We start from the raw sequence: 27,680 nt of genomic DNA, 5'->3' as shown, positions 1-27,680 counted from the left end.
CTTTCAGGCAATGGTGAAGATGGTCACTCAAATTGACGAGGACTACGATCAGCTTGTTCCACGAAGCGAAGACATGCTAAGAGACGTCGATGTCTTTGTTGATAACTTAATGAGGAGACTTCAAGAGGAAAGGCAAAAGATGAAGGCAGCAGTGGAAAACGAAACCAAGAAATCGCTGGAAAGTCTAACAACTAAAAAAACAGCGATTCAGCAGGAAATGGAGGAGTTCGAATCAGCGCCGGAAAAAGCTGAGAAACTCTTAACACAAAGCACAGACACCGATGTGGATCAGTTAAAGAAGCCATTGCAAACCATTCTAGAACGGGTGGGACAATTGGAGTTAGTTGAGCGCGACCCTGCAAGCCTCTTTGAATTAGTTTTCGAGGAAAATAACAAGATCCTGGAGACAATCAACGGCGGAGGCATTGGCCTTTTGAAATTTCGCAGCACAACTAATGCAGGCCAATCTTATGCCATAGGCAAAGGACTTTATGAAGGGAGTGTTGGGCGTGAAGCTCAATTCCATTTAACGACAATGAATGCGGCTGGAGAAGAATGTTATAATAAGAATGACAATATAACGGTAGAGTTGAGAGACGAGCAAGGGCAAGAATGCATAACCACATTTCTTGTTGATGATTATAAGAAAAACGGGACCTACAAAATCAGGTATTCCTCTACATTTGTAGGCAAATGCAATTTGTCAGTTTTGGTAAACGGGCAACATATTTGCGGTAGCCCTTTTTTTTCCGTTTTATTTAAATCTTTCAATATCAAACCTTTTTTATCTTTTGGAAAACCAGGCTCGAATGACGGAATGTTTATGAATCCTTGGGGGCTAGCAATAAATTCCAGGGATGAAATCGCAGTCACTTCCGATCATAAGGTGCAGATATTCGACTGCAGATTGGGTTATTTTCTGAGATCCTTTGGTCGACAGGGTAGCGGCGAGGGACAGTTTCAATACCCTAGGGGAATAGCTTTTGGTAAAGATGGAAATATCTATGTTGCAGACAACTGGAACCATCGAATCCAAATTTTTAATGAGGAGGGAAGGTATTTGAGTATGTTTGGTGGAGAAGGAAGCCTAGATAGCAAGCTAAAGTGTCCTTGGGGTTTATCACTGGATTCCAATGGCAATATTATTGTGGTTGATAAATGTAACAAATTCATTAAGATCTTTTCCCCTTATGGAAAGTTTCTAAGAAAGATAGGTGGACCCAGTTCTCTTAGTGATCCTGTTCATTGTGTTCAGTCTGGTGATTATCTCATTGTGTCAGACTGTGGTGATAACAGTGTGAAAGTATTTAACCTCGAGGGAGGTTATAAGTCTAAGTTTGGCAAAGAAGGGACGGGGAATGGAGAGTTCAAAAATCCCTGTTTTTTGTCGGTGACTAAATCAGGTCATGTACTTGTCTGTGATGAATGGAATCATAGAGTTCAAGTCTTTGAACTGAATGGAAAGTTTGTTGGTAAGTTTGGAAAAGAGGGCAGCAACTTAGGAGAGTTTAAGAATCCATTATCAGTAGCGTTCCTCAGTAATTGCCAAATTGTTGTATCTGACTTAAAGAATAATCGCATTCAAATGTTTGATAAAACTTTTGCAGACACTTACTAAAAGTCACGTAACAATCACCTAAAGGAAGTTTGATTTTAAGATTTCATGAACCCTTTTTTTGTCTGATTTGCTTGTAATCTGTTGAACTGTTTCTGTAATTTTCAAGCATTTGACTTGTATAATGAATATTGTACCGCTTTTTTCCTGGGATTGATTTCTGTAAAAGGGAAGAGAAGGAATAACTGATTTTTTTTCTTTTTTTTTCTTTTGCATTGAAATTCATCTTCTTCCAAGAATTCTACCTCTAAGAAAAGATGTATTCTTAGCAGGATGAATTATATTGCCCAGTGAGTTCTGGTATTGTTAACATGAACTGAGCCATGGCTGATTTTAATGTTTTCCTTAGTAGTTGTCTTACTACGGGTTTTATTTCATTAAGAAAATAATGCAATTCACTTTAAGAACAACTTCTTTATCGTTTACATTCAACATTTTTGGAATAATTGCTTGCATGACAGCAAATTGTAAATACAACGTTGTAAGTTTCAGTTTTTCCGTTTTGTATATTGTAGTGTTCATAAGCAAATATTTACCCTTTGTACTTAACAATATGTTTGATGATCAGCATGCATGTAATGTGCAGATGCAGTATGGTAGCGTTAGTGATTATTTCATCTTTATAATGACATACAAGTGCTGCGAACCTTTAAAGGTAAGTTTAAAAGAAATGGAAAAAATGGAAATAAAGGTCTCATGTGAATATGTTTGTCTACTTAAGTGGTCTCTGTTGTTTCCTTGGTTGGGGTTTAAGGTGTTGGGTGGCTTAAAGTAGGGTTGTGGACAATATATGTCCCTGTAAGATTTAATTTTATTGGAAGAGGAGGTTATTGAAATACGAGTTTCACATTTGTGAAATTGAAAGCTTATTACAGAGTTCGTTTAAGCCTAAGCTACAACCCTTTCGATGAAAGCCTTCCTTAACACCTTATTGATGTCAAGCGGGGATGGCTCTGAAAAACGTGATTGGAGAGTTAGGACAAAGACCTCTTCCACAACACGTTTTCTTCTGAGCACGAAGTACACAACCATAGACCTCTAAGATACGTACGCATATTCACATAATAAAAATCGCGCTCCAAATTTATGTATGTCGACTATTAACAAATAACAAGGAAGATAACGAGAGATTCAACACTACTCCAAAGTTAATCAATTTCTGATGTGTTTGCGCTCTTGACGAAGTACTGATCGTTTATAGACTTAAACAGTTCTTTTTCTTAATTTTCCTGTGTTGTTTGAACCTGCCCACTTGCTGGTATCTGTAGAGAAGATATTCTCAAACTGACCAGTTTACACTGAAATTTAAGAATATGCCATATGGTAACAATTTCATGGTGACTTTGCCCCTTTCTGATTAGTGTCCTCGACTTCAAAATGCCTTGTAACGGAAAAGTTAGGTTTAAGCATCCTGGTTCCCAGGGTCTTTCATTTTGGTGGGGTTGGGAGATATAAAGACACTGGGAACGAAGCCATCGCAGCCAAATACCTCCAACCCCATACAAATGGCGTTTTCGCAAGTCCTGGGGTTTATGCGAATGAAGGGAGTAACGAACGGTTTCTCCAGGGTGTTGTGATAAAGGAATCATTGTTGGCCTGAAAAATCTAAAGAAACGTGAAAGAATTTTGAATCAAATTAGTGAACTATGATTAACAACCAACCACTTTTTGAATGAATGCGGAATAAAAGGAAAAATGAATTATCGCCGGAATTAGCAGCTTGAAAAGTTGGCCCGAATTATTGGTCTGAAAACGTTAAGAAAACACGAGCCGGAATAGAATAGAAAATTAAATTAGCTAAGTTATTATTTTCACACAGTTAGTTTGTATTTTAAACTGGAGGAATACCAATTTTGGGCGAAAGAATAGAGGTCAATTCCCAGTTCGCGACGTCAGCAGTTCAACGTGATGATTGTGACGTAATTTGTGTGGTTTGTTCTCATGAGCTTGGCCCGGCGTTTATCGCCCAAAAAGGCTTGTGGTGTATGACGTTACGTAAGCGGAAACAGCCACAAGTAAACGGGACTGGAAAGTGTAAATGTAACCAAGTATTTAGCATTATAACTAATAATTGATAATTATTCACGGAAGCGGAAGTGAATAGTACTTGGATAACCACCTCCGAGTTAGCCAATCAGCGGACACGGAGAGTACTATTCACTTATGAGGTATATACTATTTAATAAACTGTTCACGGCAGTGAAGGTGGTTGGTGATGGATATTTACCGAGCCACGATATGGCTAGTATATTCTAACTAACAGTGAGATAATATAGCATAGAAAGATGATTTTAACTCGTTTATTCCTTTAACGATTACAATATTTTCGGGCGCAAATCCTGACCGAGTTGCTGGGAGCTGAATATTTTTTATTTAATCAAATTAATTTATTTATTTACTCACGGAAGTCTCATCAGGATGCTAAACACAATATTGTAATAAATGGATAACAATACAAATTTAAAATCTGAAACTCTTGACTACAAGCTATTGATAGTACTAATTATCGAAGATAACAATGCAAAACCTGCTTTCCAGAGAGCGGTGCTATATCATTAAGTAATTAATTAATTAATGACAAATTAACTAAACGTTTTACGGCAACCAGGCCTAAATTGCCTACGAGAATTAGCTTGCCGCAGCCAGACCGGTAGACTATTCCAAAGCACCGCACGCTGTAGCTAAAACTACTTTTTAGATAGTTTGTGCGGGGATTTGGAATAGCCAGTTTGCCCACGGTGTCGCTCAAAGAATAGTTGGCTACACTGTCAAGGCCAGGGAACAGTGCTCCCACGGAGTCTGGAGTAAGGCCATTCAATGATTTGTACACAGTGACAGCTTTATATAATTTGCGTTGAGTTCGAGTTCGAGTTCGAGTTTTTTCTAATCAAGACGTTCAAGTAAACAATCGGCATCAGCGTCATAGCTAGAGACGATTAGGACCCTTGCCGCTCGATTTTGTAGCTTTTGAAGCTTAGTAGCAAGCGTTACGTCGCAATTGTCCCAGGCGACACAGCAGTAGTTGAAATATGGTTGGCCCAGGGAGTTAAAGGTAGTAACTAAAGTTGAAGTGGGGACAAGATGTCTTGTACGTTTCAAGGCTCCAATACAGGAGGCCATCTGTTTCGTTATCTCTTTGATGTGCACATTCCATGTTAGATTTTGGTCAATGTGAACACCAAATAATTTTGTCTGATGACCTGCGGAATGGGGACCCTATCGATTGTCTCTATCTTGAGCCAATTAACATGACAAACTCAGTCTTATTTTGATTTAGAGTGAATTTGGCTATCAGCCATTTACTTACGCTTGCAAGGTCTTGATTTAAATAATTGCAGGTTTTCAAAGAGATAAAAGAAGATGAATATTCAAACAGTCTCGCAAAGGTTCAGGTCTGTGCGATGTTTCGTGCTGGAGATATTCGAAGAAATGTTTTTCTCAAATTTATAAGGCTTTGTATGTAGACGCCATGTTTGTGTCCCTCTGTGGGGCACAAATATGGCGGTCGGAAGCTAACAAAAACATATGTCCTCGAGGGTTGATATAAAGAACCTGTAGTCGTCTTCTGAGGGCTCATAAACATCTATATGAGTACTTTGTCCCATACAAGGACTGTCCGGATTCCAAAATCGCAGCGGATAAGTCACTTTATAACCTACGTGACAGCATTCTCAGCCGCCCTTTTAATATTATGTCACGCAAAAGCTTACAAAATCAACCTTGCCTTATCACGACACGCAAAACCCTATCAAACTGAAGATTTGTGAAAAAGATAAGTCTTAGGCTGTTCTAATAACTAACTAAACTAAAATCTAAAAACGATTGACAAATCCTTATTTTTTAATTTTGATGACGTCACGTAGAAACCAAGAATAGGCGATGTCATCTATGTTTGAACTTACAAACGTTAAGTGAGTCCCGGGGGGGGGGGGGGGACTCCCATATGAAGGGGTGTAAATTTTGGATTTTGGTCTCGCTTAGGGTGTTCCGGGCAAAACGCCAATTTTATGCCACCAAGGTCTCGTTTAGTGTTCTGTGAAGTAACACAGAATTACGCGAAGAGAAACAGAAGTCAAATTTCCTTTTAAATTTTCTTTTTAGATAAAAGCATTCGATGATTATGCCTTTTTATCATTAAAACTCATTGCGTGTCGTATTTTTGTCTTTTTAAACGGTCTCTTTTAGGGGTCAAAATTTGCTTAAGCCACGCCTAGATTGGTCTCCTTTAGGGGTTAAATTCAAAATTTCCGACGAGCATCCCCGTCTGTTTTCATATGGGAGTCCCCCCCCGGGAAGTGAGTATCTTCAGCAAACATACGAGGACGGGAATGCCCAGGGAAGTTTGGTAAATCATTTATGTAAATGAGAAACAACAGAGGACCCAGTATAGTCCCCCGTGGAAAACCACAGAGTAGTACAAGGTTATTAGAAACATGGCCATTTACGTACCATTTTTGATTTCGATCACTTAGATAAGATCCAAATTAATTACATGCGGCTTTCCCAATGTCATGTGTGCCACGTTTTGACAGCAGGATCGTATGATCTACGGTGTCAAATTCTTGGGAAATGGAAATGGAATTTGTTTACCTACGGAACACCTTAAGAGCGCTCAGGAGCTCGTTCATGTGTCCATGCATTCCAGATCGAATTGGAATTTGGCAGTGTTGGTTTTTGAGGAGAGGAGAAAACCGGAGTAACTTGAGAAAAACCTCTCGGAGCAAGGAGAGAACCAACAAGAAACTCAACCCACGTATGACGCCGGGAGCAGGAATCGAACCCGGGCCACATAGGTGGAAGGCGAGTTCTCCCACCGTTGCTTTCGTGAGTTCTAGAAAAGCCACTGCATTCACATAGCCACGATCAATATTATAGGCCCAATTCTTAATGGCCTCCAGAAGAGCAGTAGCTGTGGAGTGAGGATTCCGGAGACCGGATTGACCATTGGGAAGAAAATTATTTTTAACTAAAAAATTACAAACCAGATTATACACAATCCTCTCGAAAACGTTTGTGACGACAGGTATGATTGATATCGGGCGGTAGTTTTTTACGTCTCTACGCTCTCCTTTTTTAAAAAGCGGTATTAATTTTGCGCATTTCCTGTCATCGAGAAAAATATCTGTTGAGATAGTGCAGTTGAAAATTGCGCATAAACATTCCGCAATTAATTCAGCACATAAGTGAGATAGTTTAGCTGATATTTTGTCTAAACCTGTTGCTTTAGACGTGCACAATTTGGACAACAAATAAAAAACGGTCATCCGATGGGTCCATTTGAGTTGGAAGGTATTGCCGACATTACAGGGAGAGAGATAATCTAGGTGATAAGTTGTGTTATCAGAACAACTCTTCTGCATGCATTATTTGTGGTAGCCGTAAAGGAGACCCATCGAAATGCCCTGTAGATAGTCCTCACAAAGATTGTGAACAAGTGTACACGGCTTTTCTGCAGAACGTAAAACAATTTAAGGAAATTGATGCTTGGGCTAGAAGTTACGGCTGAATTGTTAGCAGAATCTCGAACATCCTGGCATAAATCTTGTCATTTGAAGTTTTCCATTTCAAAAATTGAACTTGCAAGAAACAAAAGGAAAAGTGATGTTAATCAAGACAAAACTTCGACCAGAGTTAAGAGGCAGTTTTTGAGCAAGGCGTTTTGTTTATTTTGCGAGGAAAGTGGCGACCTTCACGAGGTTGACACTAGAAGTTGATGAAAAAGTGCAAAAAATGGCCACCGACCTCCAAGATTCAGCTTTGTTAAGAGATATGATCGCAATCGAGGCAAAATACCACAAAAAAGTGTAAGACAAATCTAACTAATCGTCACAGGGCATTTCTTCCTCAAAGTCAAGATTGCCAGTCAGGTGAGGAAGATAAGAAGAATGAGGCTAGGGCTTTCGTAGAGTTAATTTCATTCATGCATGGCGAGCTGCGTAGACGATGGAAAGTACATATTGACCCTGACAGAACTACATCAACTCTACATGAACCAGCTACAAGATTTTGGAAGTGAGAAAGAAGTTAACAAGACCCGTCTAAAATGCTCATCCTAAAGCAATTCCCTGGCAAACTTCAGGAACAAAGCGACGGGAAGAATGTTCTGCTAGTTTTCAATAAAGGAATGGCGTCCTTGCTTAGGGAAGAGTTATGGAAACATGATTATGAATCCGACGCTCTAATTTTGGCGAGAGCAGCAAGGATTGTGAGATACGAATTGTTTAACGAACCTGGATTCCACTTTGATGGGAGTTTCCCCAGTAATTGCCAAAATGCATCAGTTCTCTCTTCTCTAAAGGTGTTAATATCAATGCTGTTGAACGGGTCCAATATAGCACAAGGAAGCGCAATAGAGTCACAAGCAACACTGACAATATCACAACTAATTGTTTTCAACTCCAAGAAAAAATCCTCTTCAATTTCCAGCAACCGACATTCACTGGAAAGGGTGCCCCCATTGCCACTTTACGTTGGCCTGAGTATACACGTAAATACCAGAAGCAAGAAGATCATAAACCAGCTCTATCAACTGGGGATAAGCGTCTCGTACGACAGAGTGGATGATTTGATGAGTGGTTTAGGCACTTTTGTATGCAGTCGGTTTTAACAAGATGGAGTGGTTTGTCCCCTAAACTTGGACTGTGGTCTTTTTACTGTTGGAGCCCTTGATAATATAGATTACAATCTTTCTTCAACTACAGCACAGGGATCCTATCACGGTACAAGGATTAGTCTCTTTCAGTTCCCAAGCAGCTCGGTAGCTGGCTTTCAGTAAAGGCCTCCAATAACACTTCCTCAAGGATCGGAAAGGAATATACAGCTTCCAGAGAGCTGTACAACCGTTCCTGCAGTTGGCGTTAAAACAACGGATCTCGCTGTATCAAAAGCGGCGTATACAGAAGCTTTTCCCGGAAACTTACAGGAAGCAGTGGCACAGGAAGATTGTTGGGCTCAGCATGCACTTGCTACTGTAGACAAGGAAGTTGGAAGTAATGACATCATTACTGTTAGGAGTGATCTCATGTTACTCTACACTGGGTGTCCTGTGACTTCTAAAAATAAAAGACCCCGGATGTGGCTTACTTCATCCAACAAGAAAGCATGGCGCGTATTTTGTGTTAATGTGTTATCATTTATTTCTGCCTCCATCAAGAGCGCTGAACGCAATCCAACAATTACTTGGTCAGGCTACCACGGATCCATGAACAGGCCACCGCCTATGTCGTCAATAATTTCTGGACTGCTGCCCCTGTTTTATTGGCAATGGTCAAACATGGAATGGAGATGCAACGAAAGGCAACGGCGTACCTAAATCCAGGGCAAATTCCTATCACTGCAATTGACCAGCCTTTGTTTGCAATTGCAAAATTTGTTCAATGGAACTGGCCCTTGTCCATGGAGAGTTTGGCGGACTGCATATCGAAATGGCTCTATGGAGTGTTTGCGGTGACCTCCTGGAAGATTCAGGATAGACATCATCATTGGCAGAAGTTGGGATTGCATCTTCTGGTACAGCAGAGTCATTCTTAAAAGTGAACCATTTAACAAGAACAAGGCATGCTCACCAAGTAACTGTTTTAGCTCTCCATAAGCTCCAAAGGGAGGCATTTCTACAGAGTCCCGGCCTTGTGTATGATGAAGAATCTTTTGAGCAGTGGAAGTCCTCCACAAGTGAAAAGAGCTCCACTTTTCATTTTTGGGACATGATTCTCAGGTTGGAAGTCCTCATACTCATTTTCATTAGATCCCTTCGTGAAGGAAATTTTCTACTCTATGTTGAAAAACTTGACGCCCTCGTTCCATGGTTTCACTCCTTGGATCATACTAATTATGCACGATGGCTTCCAGTGCACATCAGGGACATGAAATCCTTGTCACCAGCAGTCAAAGAAGACGTGCAGAAATACTAGGTTGTAGCTAAGACAAAGAAGCCATTTTCCATGATACGAATTGATCAAGCTCACGAGCAAAACAACGCCATCGTGAAAGGTTCTGGTGGTGCAGTGGGCTTAACCGAAAGCCCAACAGCATTTCAAAGATGGATGATCCCTGGTCCGGAATTTGCTCGCTTTCTGGGAGAGTTTCAGGCTCAGTACCTGGCTGAAAATCACCCCAATGCTGACCAGTCGTCCACCACCATGAAAGTAGCATTTCTGCACAGAAGACATACCAGGCGCAGGTACTAAAACTGGCAGACGCGATGAAAGCATTAGGAAATCCGTTTCAAGGAGACTTGGAAGAGTTTGTGAACATTGCAACTGGAGATTGCACATCAGAAGAGGTTGTAAATGCATCGAAGTCTATCGAGAGTGTGGGCCAGAATCAGTACAAGAATTTTTTAAAGGCAGTGATCGAAGATAGAACTGTATCGATTCATGATACCATCAAGAAAAATTCAATGCCCCTGTTTAAACGAGAAATGCCTAAGCCAAAAACAAAGTCAAAGCAGAAAGTAAGCGCACTGAGAAGCGATTGCAACCTTTTCAGGCCGTTTGTACATTGCCACCCAGCATCGAAGCGGATACCTAGACGAACTTTTTATGCACGAAAACCAGCCCTACCCACCATCTCTCTCCGAGACCTAAGATTCGGAAAGAAGTCAGACCTCTTGACATGTGTTAAGCCTGCCAGTACAAAGCAGCTGGATACACCCCCACTCTACGATTGTAAGATCTTTGATGGAGCAGCTGTTGTTCACGACCGTCCATACACAACTGTTTCCACCTTTGATAGCTATGCTGAAAACGTCTTTATCCCATTCATTCTGAATCATGTCCAATCAAGTAAACGAGTGGACATTGTTTGGGATACGTATAAGGCGAACAGTGTCAAGGATTCAAAAAGAGAGAAGATAGGTAAAGGTCCGAGAAGAAAGGTAACAGGTGACACCAAGATTCCTCCAAACTGGAAAGCATTTCTTCAAGACAATACCAACAAGAAAGAACTCTTTGCCCTCCTGAAAAGCAGAGTTTCAAACTTCCAGTTTCCCGAGAACAAGGAAGTAAACATCACCTCAGACGAATCTGTAGTCTCAAGCAGAGGTTCTACCGATATACAGACGTGTGACCACGAGGAAGCCGACACAAGAATTTCTGTACATGTTCAACATGCGCTGAACAAAGGATGCAGTCAGGTTTTTGTCCCCACAGTCCATGCGGATGTTGTTGTCATAATGATAAGGATTTTTCATGACTTGAACGCTTTGTATCCGTCTACAGCCATCTGGATTTGTTTGGGCATGGGGAAATATGTCCAATACATCAATGTGAATGCCACCTGCGCATTTCTTGGCCCTGAAACGTGTCGGGAACTCCCTATGTTTCATTCATTCAGTGGATGCGACACGACCTCCTGTTTGTTTGGCAAGGGTAAGAAGTCCGCCTGGGACACATGGAAGTCATTCCCTGACGTGATCGAGGCATTTAAGTTCCTGCAAGATCACCCTTATTACCAGCTGGACAAGGATGTTTCCATCTTCAAACTTCTGGAGCGATTTACTGTAGTTCTCTACGACAAGGCCAGCAATGTGATCAATGCAAATGAAGCCCGCAAATAAATTTTTACCAAAAGGAGCAGGACCCTCGAGAATGTTTACTTCTTGAGGAAAAAAAAAATCAGAATCGCAGTTCCACAATGATCGTCACGCAGTAACGCAACGTTCTCATATACTTGTTTGTTCTTGTTGATATCATGTTGTTGTCTGTCTTTACTAAAAACGGTTTGTAGTAAAGCCAGAGTCGCACGGGAACTTGCTAGTCAATTCTATTCGGACGTCAAGGGATCGAAGCCAATCGCACGATAAAAAAACACAACATTGAAAACATTTTTGCGAAAACAAGCAAATGAGAACGTTGTGTGACTACTATCATGGAACTGTGGCTATGTTCTGTTTCGTTTTTATTGTATTGCGGAGAACGTTTCTAAGAAGTAAACATTAAAACGTGGTTTTGAAATGTGGAGCTCAGCGAGTCTTCAGTGTCCTTAGAAATTAGCGTATATTCCCCACAAAAACTCCAATTTCAGTCTGAAATTCTCTTAATTTCGAAAAACAAACAAAGATGCCCCTTTTAGCTTCCGTATGTTCCATATATATATATATATATATATATACATATATATATATATAAATCATATATATATATATATAAAACGTCTCTTATTTCTCAAACGCCGAGCGTGGGAACTGGCCATAGGAGGTAGCAGGTTAGCCAGTTTGTGGTGTTCATTACCTAAAATATCTTCAAATAATTTAATAGATAATGACTCACGTCTCTCTGAAAGTGTTGGAATTCTGGCCTTATCAATCGCCTCACAGTACGATAAACTATGAAAGATTATTCGCATGGCGCGCCTCTGAATACGTTCGATGTCATCAGACAAATATTTCGGGAGACTACGATGGAATAGCTGACATGAAAATTCTAGGGCTGATCTAATGACACTATAATAATAAAAAGCTAACAGGTCATCGGGACTTATGCCGGCTCTCTTTAGCTGACTCAAAAGATACAATCGACGTGCGGCTTTTGAGATGATAGTATCCTCGTGATCGTTCCATTTCAAGTCATTACTGCTCGTAACCCCTAGGACTTTAGCAGAAGATACCCTCTCAAACTGCACGCCGTATATCTTAATCGGGCCATAGGATGGTGGCGTTTTCTTAAAAGAAACAACTAACTCTTTGCACTTGGTCGGGTTTAATTGGAAGAGATTACTGTGAGACCAGCTGGAAATGTGATTGACAGCTTCCTGTAAAGAACTTTCCCCAGAACTTGGCACCACCTCCGAAACAGTCGTGTCGTCTGCAAATTTCCACATGGAGAACGACTCCCCCGGTAACTTTAGGTCGTTAATAATTACCAAAAACAGCCAAGGGCCTAAACGCGTGCCTTGAGGAACTCCGGCAGGAACATTTAGCCAGCTGGAATAGCAGTTGTTGTTAAGTTTGACCCTTTGTTGCCTATTCCTTAGGAAGTCAATGATCCAATTGACGGTAGTTGGCTTAACCCCAAGGCTGAACAAGTGTGATCTACCAAATCAAATGCTTTCCTATAGTCTAGGAGAACAGTTCTAACAGTTGAGCCATTCCCGTCCGTAGCACGCAGCCAGTGGTAGAGCATCGATATAAGAGCAAAGGTGGTTGAAGATCCTGGGATGAAACCAAATTGACCAGGGTCAATAGATGACAATATTGTTGGTTTCAATTTCTTTTCGATGACGATGCCTTCAGCAACCTTTGACAGAGTGGACGTCAGGGAAATTGGCCTTAGATCTTTAATAAAGTCAGAGATCGTAGGGACCTTGGGTAGAGGTGGAACATCAGCAAGTTTCCACACACGAGGAACTCTGCATTCCAGGAAAGAGGTGTTTAAAATATCGGCGATCGGAAAGGCTAGGATATCTGCGTATTCTTTCAAAACCCAGTTGGGAAGATTGTCTGGTCCCCCAGCACGTGAAGTGCTCACCGCCCTCAGTTTTCTCTGCAACAGTTGCTTCTGTGACAGATAAAGGCTCATCGTCCTCCGAGGCCACCAGGATATTCTCTGATAGGGGTGAATATCCTTGCATTACGCTAACAAACGCCTCATTTATATTTTCGCTCAGAACATTGTCGTCAAACACCAAATTTGGATGGATGTGGTTTTCAGATCACGACCAGTTGCCTTAGCAGTACCACAAAGCTGTTTTGCTTCTCGCCACCAATCACGTGGTTTGGTGTCACGCAGGCCTTTAACTTTATTCTCATAGTAAATCCTGCGGCAACGCTTCCGTTCGCGATTGACCTTATTTCGTAATATCTTGAACAGTGGCACATTGTTCGTTGCTAACGCTTTTTGTCGACGAGCAATAAGAGCTTTCAACTGAGAGTTCATCCAAGGACGATCAGTTTCGTGTACCCTTACGGAGCGTTCAGGCATAATAGTATCAAGCCCATAGTTGACTATCTCTGTTAGGATACTCAACTTATCCTCGCACGACTGATCGGGGAGGAACAGGTCGGACCAAGGCACCTGCAGCAGAAAACGGCCGACACTTGCTATTTTGCTAGGCCGCTTATCCCTAGTTTTAATGACCTTTAGTTTGGGTTTTGAAAGCTTCTCACGAATCCCAGGGCTCACCGTCACCGTAAGATGATCCGACAAACCGAATGGAGGCGCACTAAGAGGAGAAGAGTAATACTCGGCTATGTTGGTAAAAATCTGGTCTAGAGTATTTGCACCCCTTGTTGGAAAGTCTATAATGGGCTTTAGCTGGAAGGATTTTGCGGTTGATGTAAAGTCAAGTTTGTTAAAATCACCTGCCAAGATTGTTACACTGTTTGGGTACTTCGACTCAACTGTCGTCAAAGAGGATCTAAGATAATCTCTTTTTGCCGCGTTATCCGCGTAGGGTTATTGACCTGTGACCGGACTCTTACCTGGAACAATGTTGATCAATCCCTTCACTGAAGAACCATTTCTTTCAATAATGAAGCAAAAAATGGACAACAAGCTTTCTTTCAAATAATTCTTGACTGACAAGAATTAGTCGAATTTCAAATTGCTTTTTACCTGAAGACTGTGCAGAGTTGAGTATAGATAAACAAAACTATAAGTAGCCAGAAAATTGTAACACAGACTTCTCAAGGTGTTTTCCGTCTCACGGTCTCTGGTGACAGTTCACATCAGACCCTGTTTGGAAGAACCTTGACCATAAATAATGAAGCACAAAAAAGACAACAAGCTTTCTTTCAAATAATTCTTCACTGTCACATTACCATTTTTTTTTTATTTCTTTAACCTTAAGACTGTGCAGAGTTGAGTACAAAATAAATGTAAATTGCCAGACAACTTAGATGCGACTTCAGTAAACACTGTGATGCATTCAAGGCATTCGATTCCTTCAATATTTGTTAAATCCATAAAAAAAATTGCCATTTGATTTCAGTGTTGTATATAATACCAAGTTAGTAAAATATTAGAAACAAAGCTCACTTGATATCCAACGGCGAAAAACGAAATTGTTTTCGAAGACCATTACTCGTCGCTTTAAAGATTCCAGATCTTTATCTTTCACCGCCTGTCTTGTTCATCCAATTGACGTTCCATTCTTGAGCTCCATGAGGGTATATTTTGTTTAAAGGCCCAATAAAACGCCATTCGCGTTACAATCACTTTCGACGCCATTGAAGGTTAACAAGAGTCAATGAAATTTCCAATTGTTACCGGAAGACTGTGTAGAGTTGAGTACAAATAATACAAATAGCCAGACAACAGAGACCACGGATCCACTTAAGGTGTTCGATTCCTTCTCTGTCTTTGTTGAACCCATAAGTTACCAGAGAATTTTCCATTTGGTTTCAGTGTTGTACATAACACCACACTTGGCTTGGCAAAATATTAGAAATACAGCTCACCTTGATTTCGGCTCGACGGGCGAAAGATTGTTGTCGAAGACCATTACCCGTCGCTTTAAAGATTCCAGATATTTATCTTTCACCGCCTGTCTTTTTCATCCAAATTGACGTTCCATTCTTCAGCTCCATAATGATATATTTTGTTTAAAGATGCATTAAAACGCTTTTCACGTTACAATGACTTTGGACGCCATTGCAGGTTAATTAAATGTTCTCCTGTGTGCACCAGAGAAATCTACGCATTATCCCAACCCCCTCAAACCTAACAAAATACGCGAAGAAGATTCTATGCAAAAAGACTCCACTTAGCAGGGGAGTGACAGGCAAGACTTTTACCGACACGGAAAAAATATTAAAAAACGACGAAATGAAACGCAGATTCCGACTGGGTTTGGCAACCCAGTAATCAGGTACAAGTACATGTAATTGAAACAAGTTCGAATTATGTCAGGATACTGGGAGCAGATTGAACTAAAGCACTACGGGGCTAACTCACTACAATTCGAATACATAAAAAAGCAAACGGAATTATGCCTCCCATGTGCAGATGTCTAATTCGCCAGTAAAGCGTCTTTCAAGCTCGACCTCCCTTTCTTCCTCAAGAGCCACGCTTTGCTAGTATGCGGCGGCCTCTTTCATGGTCACGATTGGCTCCAATTCTTCATCAGAAGGGATGAAACTAGTTTCATTGTCCTCTAAAATGTCGTTGTTCTCGTCGGAACTTAAACCACGTCCGTCTTCCGTAGAGATGGAAGAAGAAGAACAAAAGGAAGACATCACGATCACACTGAGGGGCTTTTGATCGCCTTTGCAACAAGAAAGGGAAACGATGAAAAGCCGCTTCCTTTCACGAAGGAAAGCCGCTGAACAAAATTCGTTGGCTCGAGTAGTTCTTGTTTCTGTAATGGCGGATCCATTTTACACAGTTTTGGACAGCCATTTTAAGGGAACTGCTTCGTCAGGTTGGTCTCAATTTCATTTTTTCTTCAAGTTTCAAGTCTAAACACTAACTTCAGGCCAAAAATCTCGGTTTAAAAAGCTTCCATTTTCGTCACAGTAGCACTCTAAGTCTGACTTGACTTTTTCTCCTTATTAGAAAATTAACAATTAATAAGCTGTAATGAGGAGGTCCAAAACCGCGAAGGGGGACTAAACCTGCTAACGGATTTAGTGTCCCAGGGGTCCAAATCAGCTAGCGGATTTGTATCGGAGAGTCCAAATTCGATAGGACACCGGCATGGACGAAGGAGCACAAGCAATGATCAAAAATTTTCAAGCTTGCGTGCTGAATCAGCCGCTGAATAAGTACACGCCGCTTCAGACGACACCTTTACCTCGACGCCCTTGGGTGAAAAGCAGTGCTAGTGGATCTCGTTGGTGCAATCGATGGCAAAGGCATATTGACGCACATCGATTACTATTCTTCTTATCCCGAAGCGTGTGTTTTTGAAAGAACTCACTTTGCACGAAGTCATTAAGGCGTTAACTGACATATTCGCCAGATTCGAGTTTCCAGAAGAAATCGTTTCTGACAATGGAAAGCAATTTGTAAGCGAAGAGCTCGAAGGTTTCCTTAAGTCGTGTGGAATAAAGCACGTTCGCGTGTTACCATACTATGCACGGAGAAACGGGAAGTTAAAACGATTTCACCAATATCTGAAGACAAATTTCCGAGCGGTGATCTCTGAAGGTAAGTCCTGGCAAGAGGAGTTATCTAAAATTCTCATGCTCTAGAGAGTAAGTCCACAACCATTTAGCGGGAAATCGCCTACTATGCTATTGTTCAATCACGAAATTCGTGCGAAAACGAAAATCGAAATTCAAAAAACGAAATTCGCACATTGAGTCTAACTCAAATACAGCAGCGTCGGCACTCGATCGCGACCATCGGTCAAACTGCAACTTGTATCAAGCGCCTTTGACGACGTCAAGCAACATGCAGCTCCGCATGATTTTAGAGTTGGTGATATCCTACATTGTTCCAACATGAAGCCAAACAAATTGGACTCGAAGTTCTCCTCGGCGAAGCAAGTGATCATTGAGACCAAAGCGCTAGACACGTTGTCATGGAATGCATAATTACACCTGTAATCAATAGTAATTTCCTTCTACGATGCGAATTTCTTTTGTTTAAGTATTTATACTGCAGGACGCGATTTACGTAACTCTTTTTGTTGTAGTTCGTAACTTGTTACTCATTACATAACCAACTCTGTAAAGTTTTTATTTCTAATCGGGAAACGTTGAAAATTAGTACATATTTCTAAAGCCGTAGAAATAGTAAGCAGAAATAGCTGTTAAATACAAGACTCTTAAAATGATTGTTTGAATCACTAGACACCTTGCGTTGGCAAAGGATTTTGAAATCAGAGGGTTTAAAAGAATTGCTGAAAGTGTTTCTGGGTGTGGTGTGTGTTTATGCGGGTAAGAGAGAGACTTTCAAACAGCACAGTTGACACTACTGAAGTCTTCATCAGAGGCGACCTTAAAATTCACGGGAAAGAGTCATTTGTCGGGGGAAGCAAAAGTCTTCTGCAGAGGCGATCCTGGGATTCATGTTAAAGAGTCATTTGTCGTGGGAAGCAAGTTGCACTGCTACAGAACCAAAGAACGGAACGCCAATGATAAAAGACTTGGTGACCGTAATCTTTTCAAAGAGCAGACGCAGTAACCTCAGAGCAGAAACGTAAAACAAGAGAACCGTTGCAGACCGGGGAATTTTGACAAGTTGGGGGAAATTAAGTAACTAAGTTGGAGTAACTGGAGTTTTGTTGTGGGACGGGTAAGAGTTGTGAAGGTTTTGGAACGTTCTGGATTAAGGAAAGGACGAGGAACTACTGTTTGCTCTACACAAGGTAAAATGAAAAGAGAACAATTAACTATAACTTGTAATTTTGTAAGATAGAACTTGTAAATATGTAGTTAGAATTCGCTCTGTATTCTGTGGTTAACTTAGTCTTAGACCTTTGAAGAATAAACTCGTCTTGTTTATTTAGTGGAACTGGTACGTACGACAACCATTAATTATTTTAAAAATTCTTGTGATTTTTTTAGTGTAATTTCAATAAGTGCTTGAGGTATTAGTTTGGTATTACGTGTTTTCTTGAGTTTACTTATGCGTGGTGTTTTGCGTTGAAAAGGACTCACTGTTGTGGCGCGGGTTTCGTCACACACCTTCAGTCCAGTGAACGTCGATACAGGTATCACTCTAGTTTGCAATGCCAAATACTTAAGGCATGCGCCAAATGAGTATGTCACTGGTCATGCTGAGGAGGTTGGCACTGAAACAATTGAATCCAATGACTCCAGTGGGTCCGCTGTGACAGTTTCTGATGCTTGTGAAAACAATAAACCTTCTTTTGTGGCGCGGGTTTCGTCACACACGTTCAGTCCAGTGTACGTCGATACAGGTATCACTCTAGTTTGCAATGCCAAATACTTAAGGCATGCGCCGAATGAGTATGTCACTGGTCATACTGAGGAGGTTGGCACTGAAACAATTGAATCCAATGACTCCAGTGGGTCCGCTGTGACAGTTTCTGATGCTTGTGAAAACAATAAGCCTTCTGGTCATGTTGACGAGTAAGCCACTCAAAACGAAGAGGTCGTTACCACTAGGTCAGGACGAGTAGGCAAGTCAACCAAGACTTGGATAATTTTGTATATTACACCTTTTGCTGTCCATTTACGCAAAATATACATTCATTTACGTCAACAGTTGAAACTATACGGTAAATATACGTTCATTAGCACTTCCACAAACTTCAATAACGCCAACGAACTTTCAATAACGGTACTGTTAGTAAACGAACACTGCGTGTCATTCAAGTCAGCGCATTCCCAAACCCGCTTCCCCCCCCCCCCCCCCATCCTTTTCCCCCAGCCAAAGTTGTTTCCATCTGCACTTGGCATTCAAACTAAAGGGTATTAACATTGAAAAAGGGGGAAGGCGAGGGAGGGTCGTTGGGAGTTTTCCTATGAACTGGAAGAGGGTTTTTAGGAGGAAGAAGTGAATTTTCGATTTAGTGTCTCAACCTTTTTGCAACTGCTTGTAGCATAGATAAATCAAGAATTGAGACAACGTCTTCCAAGAAAAACGGCAATCCTTGACCGCACAGTAGCAAGAATACTTGAAGGTATGTTGTTTTGTGTAAAATTGGCAAGGCCACTTCCAGCAGAACGAAACCGTCCTGATGTCCTGTAGAAAAGAGTCGACTGTGCCAAATGGTTCCTGCGCTATGCTGCAGTGAATAATAGTATATTTGTAGAACAGTGTGGATACAATACTTGAACAGCAAGAAGTCACGGACGAGCAAGGATGGGAGAGAGGGCATATCGACAAGTACTGTATGTGGTAAGCGAGAGAGCAATATTACTGTAGCACTGGCCATTTCACCCATCAATGGACTCCTTTTTCATTCGGCATTTCTTGGTGGAATGACTGAACAAAGATTGAATGTTTTCGGACACAGACAAGGCTAAATCTCGACCCAAATGAACACGAGATTTTCATTTCTAACGGCGCACCAGCTTACAACAGTCCTGCCTTTCCAGGTCCTAATTCTGACCTCAAAAAACCACCATCATACAGTCCGTTTCTGAACATTGCATGTGGAGCAAGGAAGGAATCGCGTTAGGCAAATTTTTGATTGTCATACTATGCAACCGATTTTCTATTAGTGTTAATGATTAACCATTGCGCGAGATTGGAAGTATATTTGTTATCTTTGATTGTCCAAAAGTGCAATTATTCATCCATTGATGCTTTACATATGCAAATAGCGTTATTGAAAGTTTGTTCCCGTTAATGAAGTTCATAAAAGTGCTAATATAATTAATGAACGTATATTTGCCGCACAGTTTCACCCGTTGACGTAAATGAATGTATATTTTGCGTACATGAACAGTATTGAGTTCGACTTGTAATTCTCTGATTGTATTCTTTGATCGTTCCTTAAACATTGCCCGGGAAGGATGCAGTGCATTGATTACGGGTGAGTGCAGTTTGTGGTCTTTGAAAAAAATTGCAAAAGATCATATATTCCAAATTGCACTCGAAATCAAGTGATTACCTATACTGACAAGGACACGTGTTATGGTCACCTTATGTGAAACTACTGCACGCTATTTCATGACGTGAAAGTACTGTTACCGAGTAGAAGTAAAATAATCTTTGTATTACAATATAAGATAATCGTTCAGTGAATAAAGGACACTACATAAAAAGCAATGGAAGAGTGTGTGTCTCTTTACTTCTGACTACACCACATTTGATTTAAAGATCTTCCCACAAGATTTTTTTTTCGCAGCTTAATCGATGCCCTAGCTATTAAAGAATATGACAAGACGCAAGTAACATGCGGAAACTCTGACAAAAAAAGCTCTCAAACCTCGTATTGCTTCAAGAATTGCAAGTTTTATTGTGAAGAGTGTTGCCAGGCTTCAAAGATCACAGCGTTTTGGCCGTAAAGGATTTTCAAGGAAAAGACTCTGAGATAGTACTGAAACGACCCGTGTTTTGCTCTAGGAATTGGGCACGAGAAAGAACAGCTCAAGTTATTCTGCAAGATTTGTCCCGAAAACTCACTTTGCCAAACTTGTGTCACCTTGGATCACGCAGGACACAAGGTGACATTAACCCAAGTGGAAGCCGAAGCTCAAAAGATCGAGATGGCAGGTTCAATTCAAACGCCAAGAGACAATTTGCAGGCAGTGTTGAACATGGTCGCTCAAATTGACGAGGACTACGCTCAGCTTGTTCAACGAAGCGAGGACATGCTAAGAGACGTCGATGGTTTTGTTAATAACTTAATGAGGAGACTTCAAGAGGAAAGGCAAAATATCAAGGAAGCAGTGGAAAACGAAACCAAGAAATCGCTGGACAGTCTAACGACCAAGAAAATAGCGATTCAGCAGGAAATGAATATGATCGAATCTGCGCTGGAAAAAGCTGAGAAACTTTTGACACAAAGCACAGACGTTGAGGTGGTTCAGCTAAAGAAGCCATTGCAAACCATTCTAGAACGGGTGGGACAGTTGCAGCCATATAAGCTCGACCCTGCAAGCCTGTTTGAATTAGTTTTCATGGAAAATAACAAGATCCTGAAGACAATCATCGGCGGAAGCATTGGTCTTTTGAAGTTTCGCAGCACAACTGATGCAGGCGAATCTTTTGCCAACGGCAAAGGACTTAATGAAGGAACTGTTGGGCGTGAAGCTCAATTCAATTTAACGACAAGGAACGCGGCTGGAGAACGATGTTACAATAATAATGACAATATAACGGTAGAGTTGAGGGACCAGCGAGGGCAAGAATGCATAACCCCATTCCTTGTTGATGCTTATAACAAAGATGGGACCTACAAAATCAGCTATTCTTCTACATTTGTAGGTAAATGTAATTTGTCAGTTGAGGTAAACGGGCAACATATTCGTGGTAGCCCTTTTTCCGTTTTAATTAAATCTTTTAATGTCAAACCTATTTTATCTTTTGGAAAAAAAGGCTCGAAAGATGGAATGTTTGAGTATCCTTGGGGGGTAGCAGTAAATTCCAGGGACGAAATCGCAGTCACTTCCTATCACAAGGTGCAGATATTTGACTGCAAGGGCAATTTTCTGAGATCCTTTGGTCGTCAGGGTAGCGACAAGGGACAGTTTGAAAACCCTAAAGGAATAGCTTTTGGTGAAGATGAAAATATTTATGTTTTAGACAGCGGGAACGATCGAATCCAAATTTTTAACGAAGAAGGGAGGTACATTAGTATGATTGGTGGGGATGGAAGCCTTGATAGCCAGCTTGGCTACACTACACGTGGTTTATCACTGGATTCCAATGGCAATATTATTGTGGCTGGCCATTTCATTCAGTTCTTTTCCCCTGATGGAAAGCTTCTAAGAAAGATAGGTGGACCCAGTTGTCTTAGTCATCCTCTTCATTGTGTTCAGTCTGGTGATTATCTCATTGTGTCAGACTGTGCACAACACTGGAGTGATCACAGTGTGAAAGTATTCACCCGGGAGGGGGACTATAAGTATCAGTTTGCAGGGACGAGGAATCGAGAGTTTCACTGGCCCTGTTCTTTGTTAGTGACTAAATCAGGTCATCTACTTGTCTGTGATTATCGTAATAGTAGAGTGCAAGTCTTTGAAGTGAATGGCAAGTTTGTGGATCAATTTGGAAAACGGGGCAGCAACTTAGGACAGTTTCAGGGTCCATCATCAGTAGCGCTCCTCAGTAATGGCCAAATTGTGGTATCTGACCGTGGGAATCATCGCATTCAAATATTCATTTGAAGAACCTTGAGCAGACACTTGCTAAGACCCAAGTAACATTTATGTAAAGGAAGTTTGATTTTAGGGTTTCATGGACCCCTTTTTTTCTATCTGGTTTGCTTGTAATCTCGTGAACTGTTTTTGTATTTTTGAAGCATTTCACTTATAACGAATAATTATTGTACCGCTTTGTTCCTGGGATTGATTTCTGTAAAAGGGAAGAGAAGGCATAACTGATTCTTTTGAGTTGAAATTCATCCTATTCTAAGAAATCTACTTGAAAACATGTATTTTTAGCGGGATGAATTATATTGTCCAGTGAGTTCTGGCATGGTTGACATGAGCTGAGCCATGACTGATTGTAGTGTATTCCTTCACAGTTATCTTAGTAGCTTTAATTTGATTAAGAAAATAATTTACTTTTAAATTACTTTTAAGAACAACTTCTTTATTCCTTAATTCAACATTTTCTTAATAATAGTTTCAGTGATAAAAAACCGGTTTTTTTTTGTAGTGTACAGAAGCGAGTATTTACCCTTTTTACATAACAATACGTTTGATGATGAAATGGTATATAAAATGAATCATATATGAACTGCGGATAAGAAATGAAGTGAAGCTATGATCTTCGCAGTTATGAACGCAATTTTTACAATTGCGCAGAGAAGCCTGAAAAATTCAGGACTTCAACGTGGTTGAAAAAATTGCTTTCATAACTGCGAAGATCATAGCTTCACTTGATTTTGTAGCCGCAATTCATATATGATTCATTTCATATACCATTTCATCATTGATTCATTCCTCACGGGACCATTAGAACCCTCAAATGACCAGCTCCCAACGTCAGTGGCTTCATAGCTCAGTTGGTTAGAGCGTCGCACCGGAATCGCGAGGTCACGGGTTCAAACCACGTTGAAGTCCTGAATTTTTCAGGCTTCTCTACGCAATTGTAGAAATTGCGTTCATAACTGCGAAGATCATAGCTTCACTTAATATGTTTGATGTTAAACATGCATGTAATGTGCAGAAGCAGCTGCAGTATGGTAGCTTTAGGAATTATGGTTGTTTACTATTTACCAAAAATTTCCGGAAATTTTGGTCGGAAATTTCTGTTCGGGATGAACGAGATGGGTTGTTTACCTTTTGCCTAAAATTTCCGGATCGTCGCGCCGCGCCATTTTTGTTGTTTATGCACGGCCATGAGAACGTACAGGCCTGAAACTAGTACGAAACATGCGAAACGACTAAATGGCACACGAATTTCCGTCGGGAACGAACCAACCGGGAAAACGGGACTACCTTTTCAGAAGTTCCGTTCGTTCCCGAAATTTTCCAGTGGGACGAGCCAAAAAATCGTGTTCCATTTACACCCCAACCGGAATTTCCGGGAATTTTTGGTAAATGGTTAACAACCTATATTATCTGTAAATGATATACAAGTGCTGTGAACATTAGAAAGTAATCAAAAATTTGAAGAAATGGAAATAAAGGTCTCGTGTGAATATATTTGCCAACTGGATTGTGTGTTTTGCAGGAAGTGTGGGTGCGGAGGAGGAGGGGGGGGGGGGGGGTGGGGGCTGACGTGACTAGATATGTGTCTTTATTATTTAATTTAATTGGAGGAAGAGGTTGTTGAAATAAAAGTCTCACATTTGTGAAACTGAAAAGTTATCATAGTAATAATAATAACCTTTATTGAGGAGATCAATTTCACTGATAAGTGATTTACAAAAGAGTCCTCAAACGACTAAATGGCACACGAGAGTTCGTTACACTTAAGCTACAACCCTTTCGATAAAAGCCATCCTTAAAACTGATTGAGGTCAAGCAGGGATGGCTCCGGAAAACTTGATTGGAGAGTTATTACAAGGAGCAGTTGCACAAAACTTTTTCACTTCAGAGCGTCAAGCACACAACCCCCTAGACCTCCAAGATAGGTACGCAAATTCACATAATAAAAATCTCGCTCCAAAGTTATTTACTTCGACTGTTCACGTATAGCAAGGAAGATAACGAGAGTTTCAACACTACTCGAAAGTGAATCAATTTCTGACATGTGTGCTTTCTTGACGAATAACTGATCATTCAAAGACTTTAAAGCTATTTTTCGTGGTTTTCCTGTGTTGTTTGAACCTGCCCACTTGGTGGTATCTGTGGAGAAGGTATTCTCAGCCTGACCAGTTTACACTGAAATTTCAGAATATGCCATGTGCTAACAATTTCATCGTCACTTCGCCACTTTCTGATTAGCATCTTTGACCTAAAAATGTCTTATCACGCTAAAGGTAGACCTCAGAATCCTGGTTCCCAGGGTCTTTCATGTTGGTGGAGTTGGGACTGGGGGATACAAAGACAATGGGAACGAAGTTAAAATCTACTATCCCTTTCTCCCACATTATCAGGGAGCTTAAGCACGCGACGTTTTTGAGCCACGTCAGGAGCCCATCAGTAGTAGGGAGCAACTTCCATACTAAGCCTATGTTAAGGCATTTTTACAGACCAATCTATTTTTGGACTACCTTTGCCGCAAAACAACAAAGGCAGTTCTGGTTCGGTGACGCTATGACGTCAAGTCTCATTCGCGGGAAATTGAATCTAAAAATAAATCGGAATGTGAAAACGCTGTGACAGGAATATATGGGAGTTGCTTGCTCCTACTCATGGGCTCGTGGCCACGGATGGAAACCGGAAGTGGTGCGTTTTCCTTGTTAACTTGTCTTGATACTACCACATTTATATTAGTAAGTGTCTTTTCTCTGTGAGAGACGATTATAGGGACTGGTGTCCGGGTATGCGAAATTTTCACTTCAATTGATGTGTTTTCCCTCTTAACTTGTCTTGGCACTACCGCATTTATATTAGCGAGTAACTTTTCTCTATGAAACCTTAGACTGAAATTAGGGCTCTTGTCTGCGTGCAAGTGCTACTTACCCCTCCTGTACACAGTCGAATCCTGTTCGTGAAAATATACCTGGACCAACGTGGACTGTGGGGAAAGTGACTTTCAGGGAAAGTGCTGTATTTTCAAGGACCGGATTCGACTGTGTACGGGAGGTGTAAGGGGCACTTGCACGCGGGCAAGAGCCGTAATTTCTGTCCCGTAGTCGAAAAGACAAGCACAAGCATCGCCGGACAACTGTCCGGTCTGGAAATATGAAGGAAATCTTTGCTTCACATTCCTTCACATTCCTTCTGAATGCTTTCAGCTAGCTGATCAGACAGGGAAGAAAACAGACCACGCTCTTTTCGTTGGGAGCAAAAACTGCGTAACCAACTCGCTTTTCAGTATGAAAAAGGCTTTCGAGTACATTTCTCTGTGAATCCCTGTGTCCAGTCTTGACTTCGTCTTAGGAAGATTGCGACAGCCTCTCAAACAACAACGTCCCAAAACAGTTTAAAAATGCTCGAAAAGACAAAACAAAACGAGCGAGGTGAGTTAACTTACTTTATTTCGTTCATTCATTGATAACATTTGGCCTCTTTGCTCCTTTGTCGTGAAACTAACTCAAAAACAAAACAAAAAAGTGTCTAGAACACTGTTGTCGCTGACGTGACGCTTTGTCAGTCACGTATCGCGCGTAACGCGAGCTTGGGCCACCTATGGAGAGACGATTAGAGGGACTGCTGTCCGGGTATGCGGTTTACGCCCTTTGCTAAAAATGTCGCGTGTTTAATAAACTACCATATTTTGTTTCCACTCCACAACAAAAAGCTACACAAGCATCGCTGAACCAAATAAGTTTATTTTGGGAGGGCCTGGCGAGAACCAACCCAAACAGTATACTAACAAATTACAAAAAAAATTTATAAGACAAGTCCTTACAAAACAGCCAGGGATATAGCCATCTCCACACGAGTAGGTCATTTTGACCCACAACTCCAAATAAGTACTCACAAGAGAAAATGAGGGGACAGAGAAGGAGGCTCCCGGTCCAGCCCTTGGGATATGTCATGTCCACGAAAGTTATTTTTAGACGAGCGAAAGTCTTCCGAGACGTCCGCATGCAGGCCAAGCTCGGTCCGATGTTTGAAAGAAAATATATATTCATCAGCCTTCCACGTGCGCCATCATTTTCTCTTTTCACTAAGAACCTGAGAGCGAGGCAAGACTGCACGCGGACGTATCAGAAGACATACTTCCGCTAGAACAAAGACTTCCGCTCGTCTAAAAATAACTTTCGTGGACATAACATATCCCGGCCAACGTCTTGAGCCTCCCTCTCTGTCCCCTCATTTTCTCTTGGTACTCAGGCTTGGTGCCCTTTAGGCTGGTAAACCCAATTCTCTTACTATTTCACAATGCACTTGACCTACATCCCCAAATAAGTTCTCAGGCTTATAGTGCCAGTTAGGCTGCTTGTTAGGCTGGGGAACATCGAGTCAGCTCTATTATTATTTCACAATGCACTTGGCCTACATCCCCGAATAAGCTCTCAGGCTTATAGTGCTAGTTAAGCTGCCAGTTAGGCAGGGGAACATTACCTCCGACATTACATTTGATTATAAGATAATCAAGCTATCTTACAGGAAAAGAAAACAAACAGCGGTTACAAACATTTTCATTTTATACTTGACGTTTCGCTCTACCGTGATCTTATTGGTTTGGGTCATTCATTAACAAGTGAGGACCAAGACAGATTGAAATGTCAACTCAAAAATGCTTCTTACAGTTACATCTACTCTTATGATTATTCTAAACAAAAGCGAATTCTAAGTAAGGAAGAATGGATGGCTCTTAACGATTTGCGAAATTATACTTCTATTATTATTACTAAACCTGACAAAGGAAATGGTGTTGTAATTGTCAACAGACATGATTACCTCAGCAAAATGAAACAGTTGATTTCCGATGGAACGAAATTTAAGTTGTTGTCGCACAACCCAACCAAGTCTAGGGAGAACAGTCTTATTTCCTATCTTCGTAACCTCAAGCGAGATTGTATAATTGATGAAGCTACATTTAGAAAAATCCTTCCTTGTGGATCTACTGCTGGTGTTCTTTATGGTCTTCCTAAAGTCCACAAAACTGGTTGCCCCTTTCGCCCGATTGTCTCCTCAGTTAACACATACAACTACAATCTTGCCTCTTTTCTTGTTGATGTCCTTAAACCGATCTCCACCAACCAATTCACTATCAAGGACTCCTTCTCTTTTGTGGATTGGGCGAAGACTCATCAACACAACAATGAAATAATGTGCTCTTTTGACGTGTGTTCCTTATTCACGAACGTTCCACTCGACGAGACAATAGAAATTTGTCTTTCCAAGTTATACTCTCTTCCTGACCCTCCTGCCTTACCGCGACATGTCCTCAAAAGCTTGCTCGAGTTTGCAACGAAGAAAAGCCACTTTGTATTTGATGGTCATTATTACGACCAAATCGATGGCGTTGCAATG

At 41.0% G+C, this 27,680-nt stretch overlaps 2 protein-coding genes and 1 pseudogene across 2 annotated transcripts in view; all 3 read left to right on the top strand.

The window, feature by feature from the left end:
• The window catches only part of LOC138010686 (E3 ubiquitin-protein ligase TRIM45-like), a 2,849-nt gene extending 514 nt beyond the window's left edge, over positions 1-2,335 (top strand). The window contains exons 1-2 of the mRNA XM_068857659.1: positions 1-669; positions 1,853-2,335. The exon at positions 1-669 is cut by the window's left edge and continues 514 nt beyond it. Of these exons, the coding sequence (XP_068713760.1) occupies positions 1-669; positions 1,853-1,892 (709 nt within the window). The 3' untranslated portion in view covers positions 1,893-2,335. The remainder of the gene's footprint in view (positions 670-1,852) is intronic.
• Positions 2,336-8,991: 6,656 nt separating this feature from the next.
• On the top strand, positions 8,992-9,801 carry LOC138010105 (uncharacterized; annotated as a pseudogene).
• Positions 9,802-20,681: 10,880 nt separating this feature from the next.
• Positions 20,682-22,304, top strand: LOC138010104 (E3 ubiquitin-protein ligase TRIM71-like). Its single transcript, XM_068857060.1, has one exon. It carries the CDS (start codon positions 20,682-20,684, stop codon positions 22,302-22,304), a length of 1,623 nt encoding a protein of 540 aa, XP_068713161.1.
• Positions 22,305-27,680: the final 5,376 nt, after the last annotated feature.

The sequence above is a fragment of the Montipora foliosa genome, chromosome 7 (genome assembly GCF_036669935.1).
Source record: "Montipora foliosa isolate CH-2021 chromosome 7, ASM3666993v2, whole genome shotgun sequence".
In the NCBI taxonomy this organism is placed as follows: Eukaryota; Metazoa; Cnidaria; class Anthozoa; order Scleractinia; family Acroporidae; genus Montipora; species Montipora foliosa.
This window is presented reverse-complemented; position numbering and strand designations above follow the sequence as displayed.